The sequence below is a fragment of the Neophocaena asiaeorientalis genome, unplaced genomic scaffold (genome assembly GCF_003031525.2).
Source record: "Neophocaena asiaeorientalis asiaeorientalis breed wild unplaced genomic scaffold, Neophocaena_asiaeorientalis_V1.1 scaffold10, whole genome shotgun sequence".
NCBI lineage: Eukaryota > Metazoa > Chordata > Mammalia > Artiodactyla > Phocoenidae > Neophocaena > Neophocaena asiaeorientalis.
This window is the reverse complement of record NW_020172817.1, coordinates 452069-462154: the sequence shown is the minus strand read 5'-3', so window position 1 is coordinate 462154 and position 10086 is coordinate 452069. Positions and strand designations below refer to the sequence as shown.

At 30.9% G+C, this 10086-nt stretch overlaps 1 protein-coding gene across 2 annotated transcripts in view; it reads right to left on the bottom strand.

Moving 5' to 3' along the window:
• Positions 1-10086, bottom strand: part of CDH18 (cadherin 18) — a 323052-nt gene that overhangs the window by 27798 nt on the left and 285168 nt on the right. For both annotated transcript variants that reach the window (XM_024741732.1, XM_024741733.1), the window contains one exon: positions 2303-2420. In XM_024741732.1, coding sequence (XP_024597500.1) covers positions 2303-2420 — 118 coding nt within the window. The remainder of the gene's footprint in view (positions 1-2302; positions 2421-10086) is intronic.

The window sequence follows — 10086 nt, the reverse complement described above, 5'->3', positions numbered from 1 at the left end:
TTCTTTTTCTTTTTCTTCTTCTTTTTTTTTTTTTGCGGTATGCGGTCCTCTTACTGTTGTGGCCTCTCCCGTTGCCGAGCACAGGCTCCGGATGCGCAGGCTCAGCGGCCATGGCTTACGGGCCCAGCCACTCCGCGACATGTGGGATCTTCCCGGACCGGGGCACGAACCCGTGTCCCCTGCTTTGGCAGGCGGACTCTCAATCACTGCGCCACCAGGGAAGCCCATTGACTCAATATCTATATACAGCGCCATTAATTCCTCCAATGCTACAAAGTAGATATTTCAAACCAAAACTTAATGGATGTAAAAACTGAGGTTAAGAGAAGTTTGGTGGCTTGTCTTATCTAGCATAAACAAGGTTGTTTGCACAAGCATGTGTTTTCACCTATGTGCTAGTATCTTTTTTTAAAGAACATTGCTGCTTTTTCTATCTGAAAGAAATTATTTGTGTTATATATAATTTCATCAATTCCCAAAAATGTTTAAAATAAATTAAATGAATTTTAAAATAAATTAAAACATCTTTACTCCCATACAACTGCCCACAGGCATCACATACTTGAGATGGCATAGCTGATTTAAAGCATTCATATATATGGTTAAAATAAATGTTAAAAAATTTATATCAGCATTATAAACACTTTCAAAAGTGTGTACATATTTGAAGGGAATTTTTTGAATGTGAGTTCCCAGCACTGGTAATGTTGTCATATAACTAAAATGAGACCTTTTGAATGTATTCATTAGTTAAATTGAGAAATTCCAGGCATAATAATCTTGAATGAAGGACTTTTAGTCACTAATATAGGTTTCAACAACAGTAAAATTCTCTTGTTTTTCTAAAATATTTCAGGAGTTATTTACATCAAATAGCTTGATTTAGCTTGACAACACATCTTCAGATCTAAGTCAATTTTTCTTTATAATATCATCAAATTAAAATTGCTTTTAAAATGTAAATAAATTTTTAATTGGAATGGAAAAAATTCAACTGAAATATGATTTCTAAATATATGTTTCTAAATATAGTAAATTTCAGTTTATTAAAGCAGAAAGTTGAATGCTCTCCAAATTATGCAATTATTTGAATATGGGAAAATATGAATTGATTTTCAGATATTTAGCATAGTTAATTATAATATTTAAATACATTTGGGATTGTAGGGTTGGATGTTCAGATGTAAATAAATGTTCAATAGTCAATTTAATACAATTTGTCATACACAAACATGGATAAATATGTATTGCCATAAGTACAGCTGACCACAGGGATAGTTAAACTGAGAGAGACAAACAAGCTTGGTATTTTTATATGAATTTTGTTATGGCCACATGCATAATTTAGTATCCCTGTTATGATTATTTAAGGAAGCTTAGGGATAATGGAAAAAATGTTTTGTGGCTTGTAATTTAGTGATTGTCTTTTTGCTTGAATTTGAAAATGCTTCTACATGAAGGGTACAGAGAAGGAATTAACTACTTCAAAATGTACATGCTATTGTTTCTTTCATGTGATTCTGAGGCACGTCTTAAATCTTAAATAACAGTATATTCAGATATATGTGATCAAAACTACTGTTGAGAAGAAGAAAGTTGATGCCAGTCAGAACACTGTACATATTGAGTGGCTTGCTGTTTCCCTTCCATACGGAAGAATGACTTTTACACAACTTTGAGGAATCTACCAAATCAGGATTCTAAATCATGGTGAATCTTCTCTAGTTATTATGTTCTTTTTTCCCTACACAATAAGAAGTTTAAACAAAAATAATTCAAAAATTTCCACAGTGCTCTGTAATTATGCATATGTATCTACCCATATTTTGGAAAAATATTCATAATAACAAGGGGAAATATAATTTGTACAGCACATCTTGATAACCTTGCTAAAGCAAGATGATTTCAAACATTGCAGTTCCTTTTCTAATGGTCCCTAGGACATATTTTTCATTGATCCTAATTTAAATTTTTTCCACCTCCTAGCAGTTGCAGCAGTTCTCATAAACATGTTTGTCAGCTAAGATTTCTCTTAAAAGTTGCCCAAGAGCATATTACATGAACATTTCTTGTTTAAAGGGATGCTTCTAAATAAACTCATTGAAAGTTATTTGTACATATGGCTCAATTTTAAACACAAGCTATTCACGGATCATAACACATTAACATCAAACTGACTTTGAATGTTGATTTGCAAGCTGTTCATGAGTATATAAGAATAAAGCAAAGCTGCTCAGGCTTATTCCATATCAAGTCAAAGCAGATACCACAAAGATCAAAAAATATATGTATTCATGTTCACCTTCATTGTCCTTCAGAGTGAAGTTTGGGTTTATAGACAGATGTTCATCAAGAAAGAAGTTAAACCTTTGTCCATTGGCAAAATCATCCTTATCAGTGGCACTGATGGTATGAATAACCTAAAGAAAAGAAAAATTAAATAGTAAATTTAATTTGGCTTCGTCCCTTGATTTTAATATTATAACTTTTCAGTATCCAACTTGAGTGTTTTCAAATTCTTATTCTAGTAAAGGTATGAGCTAATTTGCTCTCCCTTGCATTAGACTTTAAGAAATCTATTATGGCACACCATATAATCATTCACACTTTATTTTCTAGCATGGCACAAACATTTAATTTTTTTTTCCTTTATTACTCACAGTACCTTGGGCCCAATTAGTTGTAAGGTTTTGTGTGAACGCTTGTTTAGGGAGACGTGAAATATGGTTTGTACAAATACCAATATTCCAGTGTTGATGTAGAACAGCCTTTCTGTACATGTTGGTCTCAGTCAGCAAATGAAAAAGCACTAGAGTCATAATTTTTTGCTTTAGGAGACCTTTGAGGTCATGATCCAGCTCCTGTATTTTAGAGACGAGGACTCTGAGTCCCAAAAGGAGTGTGATGTGCCTCAAATCTGTAAAAAATCTGGCAGAGGTAAAACTAGACCACCCAGAGCTTTAGGAAATTTTTTAATCCCTAGTGGTTGAGAGAAAGCAATACCCAAATTTGGACTTTACACACATTAAGAAACAGAGAAAGTTAGAATATATAAAAAAATATCCCAGGTAGCCTAAGAGCAGCATACACATTCCGATCGTTAGAGTCATTACAATCTTTAAAAGTAATATTGAAACAAACAAGCAAGATGATATTTTACTTTTGAAAAAAAAAAATAGTATCCTAATGCTCAAGTGTACTCTTTATAGCTTTTCCTTAGAGAAATTGAAAACAGAGAGAAAGTAGAGCCAGAAAAATAGTATTTCCTGCATATGAAATATAGTACGTGCATTTCAAAAATTGGTATGATTTCTAAGAACATTTTACTCAGTTTCACCGTATTTCAATATTTTACAGGTGAGATAATCCACCAAAATGCATCATAGTTAAAACTTAAATTCCTCTCCAGGTACTGAGACTGTTAGCTTGTGAGGGAGACGAGGAGGAATATAAAGGTACTGAGAATGAGTGGTCAGGGAGAGTAGGAGCAGAAGAGCATGTGTTTTCATGAAGTGAAAGTGAAGAACAAACTTCAGGGTATAAAAGTGATCAATTTACTCCATATATGCCCATGGCTCATTCCTTATGCCCTTTCCCATCACCATTCAGAATTTACTTTCTCAGCAGGAGATACTGGTGAAAGCCCCTCTCCCTACATATTCCAAGAAGTTTCTATCATTCTTCATTATTTCCCTCCATATTATTTATCTATGAACTGAAAATTTACATAGCTGCTGATTTTTTTTTTCATTGAAAGCACAACTAGGTCTGAACAGATCTTTTTTTTTCTTGTTATTGCCTTTTGACTATAAATAGAATAAACTGATGGATAATCAGAAGCAATCTTTATGATTTTTCTCAAGCACAGGAAAAGCTCCATAGCATTTAGAGTGTGCAAAATCTGAAGAACACAACTACATTTTCTACACGTTAGTTACTTTGTATCAAATTGAAATAAAATATCAAATTTTCAAGGTTGTTTTCTGGGTTAGATAAAACAAATACTGTCAGCCCTCCATGTCCGTGGTTCTGAATCTGTGGATTCAACCACCATGGGCCAAAAATATTTTTTAAAATTCCAGAAAGTTCCAAAATGTAAAACTTGATGCCATGCTGTGGCAACTATTTAGATGGCATTTACATTGTATTTGCAACAATTTACATAGTATTCACATTGTATTAGGTATTATAAGATATTATAAGAGATGATTTAAAGTATATGGGAGGATGTGTGTAGGTTATATGCAAACAGTACACCATTTGATATAAGGGATTTGAGCACTTGTGGATTCTGTTATCCTGAGGGGGGCGGGGTCCTGGAACCAATTCCCCACAGATTCTAAGGGACAGCCGTATAAATTTTTCTTTGGGAAAATAAATGTCTTCTCACTCTTATTCTTCATTCATTGTAATTCTGCAATTTACCATCTTATTTCCTCAATGATACCTCATAACATACTGACACATTTGCAAGTTCACTTCTTATCCTGGAATGTAACTCTGGAGGGGATTGGTAAAGAACAATTAATTTAAATAAACTGAGCTATTTATGTTTTCTGTTATCAATGCTTTGGAACAATTTTCTTTTCTTCTCATTTCAAAGTTAATTTATCACTTATTTTAAATTTTCTTAAAATTTTACAAACAGCCTATTCAATTTGTTAAACACTGATATAATTCATATTATATTATGTTTACTATTTTTTTGTTATCTCTGAAATATAAATATCCCTTCCATTTTTATACAGGTAATTTCAAATCTCAATTTACCAGGAAGCTCACTTATGGCAAATTTTTCTTCCTCAGAAAGGGTTCTCAGTCTCATCTACATAGTAAATGATAAGTTGGTTACCACATTTTGTTTAAGAGTGAATGATTCATTTTGAACTTTTGTTGAAGTGTTGGACATGCATCTGTACTTAAATATTTTTCCGTAATATTTCTGAGAGATGATTCTAAAAACGTATGTTGTTCTTTTTTTTTTTTTTTAATTTAGAACTCTTAGATATTCTCTTGTTGAGAGAAGGTATATTCAATTTCTTTTTTGGTTGTTTTACTAATCACTTTTTCTCTTCCATTAGGAAATGGGATTTCCATTTGCTTCCTCAGACTTTTAATAGAACATTCGTAAGAAGTTAACATGTTTATGATTTTTAGAAGATTTAAACTTCTGGCAGATATCAGATAATTGCCATGTTTCCATTCATCAATATTTTCTACCATTTTTTCAGACTTATTGATTTATCTACACTGTGCTACCTGTGCTCTCTGTTTGTGCAGCTAGTTGGTGATGTATGATCCATAAAAAATTTATTTTCTGATTCTCTTTCCTTCTAACTGGACTCAAATGTTTTCTATCACTTGCACATTATGCAATAAGTACATAACGTATTTTGAAAGATCTGAGATTTACTCTAACAAAGGGAGAGAAAACTCAAATTGATTGATGGTATTTACAAATAATTACTAGCAGAATTTTTTGATAATGTCCATGAATAAGGATTAACCTTTGGTAGAAAATAATTAAAACCAATTTTATATTCCTCTTGTTAAATAAATGTATCCCCTTGTTTAAATGTGTTTAAAATGTTTAAAATCTATCACTTCTAGAGTACTTTAATTAGGAAAAATAGTGTCAGAAATTTATACAAATAACATAGTCTTTTATTTGGTAAATGAGCTAACCCTAACTAAAGCAAATTAAAAAGGAAATTCTATGGAACACATTGCATCTTCCTTTAATTAATAGAGCTTGCCTTATAATATGATCTCAAATGATCATTTCATTTGATAATAATACCAACTTTTGTTATTTAGCTGAGGTTTATCTTTGGTAAGATGTAAAATCTCTATGATCTAGTTAACTTTAACAGGTCTAGCAATTATGTCTTGAAAATAGTAACAGTTATATGAAAAAAAAAATAAATACTATATAAGTGGTTAATGGGACTCACAAAAGAAACAGTTTGTCACAGATTTAGCCCTCTCTAAGAAATGGAATAACTTTTCACCTGAGGAGAACAGGACAACACACACTTAAAGGAATTTAAGACTTATCTAGTCATATACTCATAGAATCTCAGGCTTGGAAGGGCCCTGAAATTCTGACAATTTTCTTCATTTTAGAGATTAAGAGAGCACTTGTCAACATCACATTAAATTACTTCTTAGGAAGGCTACAGAGTTTAGGTGGTCAGTGTGGAGGGTAAAACAGAGGGACCCAGGCTAACAATGTGACATTAAGAGGAGAGCATGGCCAGTGAGAATGCCTGAATGGACTTCCTCATGAGCAAAAAGTGGACAACACGCGAGGTCAATGGAAAAATTCAATGTCACATGCCAATATGAAGAGTTCAAGCCAGAAAACTGAGACTAGCATTTTCAATTACAGAGAAGATATTTACATCCACAGGGGAAGGATCAGTTGATCCAAGAGCAAGGGCTGAGTATCATCTGCTCAGAAATTCAGTAATTTCACCTGCACCTACAAAACTGGTATGTGTGAGCTGCTCCTAATACAAGATCACACTTTATCCTTGAAGTAAAAATTATTAATTAATTAATTAGTTAATTAAAACAAAAATTTTAGAAGAAATAATCTAAAAAGAAAACATCTAATAAAAGCTGATGATTTTTGATTCTTTATGTCACATTTCAAATGATCTAAGTTTAAATTCTCTGAATAACCTAGGAACCAAAGAAATAAAGATTCAGTGAGGGAAAGGTCCTAAGTTTACTAAAAAAGTTATTGATAGATTAGGTGATTGATACCTAAGAAAAGCAGTATTTATTTCTAGATATTTTATTTTCTTAAAGTGATATTAAATGGTATAGTGTTTTAAGTTTCATTTTCTAATTGTTTCTAATATAAAGAAAAGGAAGAAATACATTTATACCTTATATTTAGCACAAGTTTTAACTTGTGCTCAATTTTATTCACAATTTCAACTACTGTATAGTAGTATTACCACTATTATTAGTAGTATTTTTATTATTAATGAATGTTTAACTTTATCAAAACCTTTGGCTTCATCTATGAAAATGAATTTTAATTTTTCTCCTTTTCATTTTAAAGTAATTATTTTTTCTGGATTTGCTTTGACAATATTTTATTTATGATATTTCTATGTTCGTGAAAGAGAATATCTATAATTCAAATTATATCCTTCACAGGTTTTGATTTCAAAGTTTGTTGTCAGCATAAAATTAGTAAAAAACTGATTGTCCTTTTTTCCTTTTTGATACAATATATTTTGATTATCATTCCATTTAACTATTTTCAATTTTTATTACTTTATTGGCTCATTGTTTATTTAGAAGTGTCTTCATTTCTGATGGAGTTTTTCTAGCAATATTTTTGAATTAGTATCTTGTATTATTTTATTGTAATAAAAATGAGACCAATTCTTTGAAAATTATTAAAACTTGCCTTGTGGTCCTGAACATGGTAAATTTTGGTCAATGTTTTGTGTAAGTTTTGAAAGAATGCATAATCTAAGGTTGTTCAATGCAATGTTCTATATTTGTTAAACAGTACAGCTTCTTAATTGTGGTATTCAATTTTCAGTTTCCTTAATAAAATTTCATGTGATTATTCTATCAGTTTCTGACAAAAGCATACTAAAACTCTCAGCACAATAATCTCAGTAGACATTTCTTAAATAATTTGGTGATTTTATTTTAACATAAATATTGATATATACTTCTTTAAGTTTACATTATATTTGTCTGCTTTTTATTTTTCTACTTGTTCCATATTTATTATCTTATTTCTTGGTTTTTAAAAAAATTACCATGACTTCTACCTAGCTATTATAAATTTGTGTACTAAGCTTTTCTCTTTTATTTTACCTATCTTGTGTTATAAAACAAAACTATATCTCAAGAGCAAATATGAAAATTTGTCATTCTAACTTTGAATTATAAAAACTTCACAGAAATTCACAGGGTTATTTTGGAAATATTAAATTGGTTATATACTTCATATTTTATTAAGTTTACATTTTAGTTTTTAAATATGCCTTTCTAGAATCCTTGAAAATAGGTCCAATATAAAAGATTTTTTCCCTTTATCTTTGTATCATAAAATATAAAAAAGCAAGATAAAGTCACATGCAACAATTTTGTAAGTGTGTGAACTATTAATTGAATGAACATTTTAATAAACATAATAAAGGTCAATAAATAAAACTGTCAACATCACTTTATTTAGGAGTATTTTAAATTCCAATCTCTATTATTTTGTTAGCTACATAGTCTTTTACTATTTTATTACTTAAACTAAAAATTACTGTATTCATTCTTGACACATAAAATCTATTGGGGCTTCCCTGGTGGCGCAGTGGTTGGGAGTCCGCCTGCCAATGCAGGGGACGCGGGTTCGTAGCCCAGTCCAGGAGGATCCCACGTGCCGCGGAGCGGCTGGGCCCATGAGCCATGGCTGCTGAGCCTGCGCGTCCGGAGCCTGTGCTCCACAGCGGGAGAGGCCACAGTAGTGAGAGGCCCGTGTACCGCAAAAAACAAAAAACAAAACAAAACAAACAAAAAAAATCTATTATAAATTAGTAGTTTCTCAATTACCCCAAATTTAAGGAGTTTAGAATATTTTAACTTTGTCTCCTTCCTTCTGATACCTTGTTCCAATGTATATTATGTATATTTTAAACCCTAGAAAATGTTCCTTTGTTTTCTATTCATTCATTAATAATTTATTGTTAACAATATATTTACTGATTGTTTTTGTCTTTACGGATTCTTACCACTCCAAGATGCCAATTTGATTATTTTCCTTTTTCTTTTTCCAAAAAAAGCTTTAATGTGTGTATTGGCAAGGAATTGTCACTTTTTTTGTTGTTGTTGTTTGTTTTTGCCTAAATACGAGTTTTTCTTGTCTTTATTTTTAAGGACTATTTTTGGTACACAAAAGAATTCATGGTTGTTAGATAGTATCTCTGGCTCTTGGATTTATCTTTCCTTTACTTTATTTTATTTTTTTTAATCTTTCATTCTTCCTGATTAAATAATCAGCTTTTGAAATTGTTCTTTTAAAGGTTTTGAGTATTATTTTTATATTCTACATACTAATCCTTCATTGGATAAATGGTGTGCAAGTATCTTTTCCCACTATGTGGTTTTTCTTCTTATCCTCTTAACAGGGTCTTTCAGAAAGCAAAAATGTTTAGTTTTGATCAAGTCCAATTTATCATTTTTTTTTCTTTTATGGATTATGCTTTTGGTGTCATCCAAGAACTCTTTGCCTGGCACTACATCCATTTTATCCCCTAACAGTATTATGTCTTTTTTTTCTAGATGTTTTAAATTTTAAACTTAATTTTATTTCTGAAATTTTATTGCAATTCATCTAGGTAAAGTTATTTTTTTAAAATGGTTGCTTAGATTTTTGTTTTTGTTTTTCTTTATGCTTCTTGAATTTTTGACTTGTTGCTTGCCAACAGTATGGAAAAAATTTCAGTCATGAGCTCCTCAAATATTACTTCTGCCCAATTCTCTTGTTTAATATCCCTCTGAGAATTGGATAACTTGTGTATTAGACCTGCATGTTCCATATCTTTCATATTCTTATTAATGTTTTCTATCTTCTTGACTTTCCATGCTTTAACATGAATATTTAATCTAACCTACTGTCCAGTTCACTATTTTCTCTTCAGCTATGTCTAATCTGATGTTATTACCAAAATTGAAATCCTATATTAAGTGGCTGTATTTTTAAAATCTAAATTTTCTATTTGCATGTTTAACATTTTTCTCAATTGTACTTGTATAAAATATGTTAAGAAAATAATTCTAGGATGTGTGCATCCATTTCTAACACAATTGAAGTACGATTTGGTAAGTAAGTCATTATGTATCTGTACCATAAAATACTGTTTTTGAAATGGTGATATGGAAAAATATTTAAGCACTGGAAGTGATAATCTTAAAGCATTGCTAAGAGTAAACCAGATAACCTATAAATACTTTCAAATATAAGTTTCAGTCATTTTGTCCTCATTCACATTTTCTAATTTTCTTGTGAGAAATGAACATGAGAAAATTTCATGTTTTTACATAAAGTACCCTCCATAT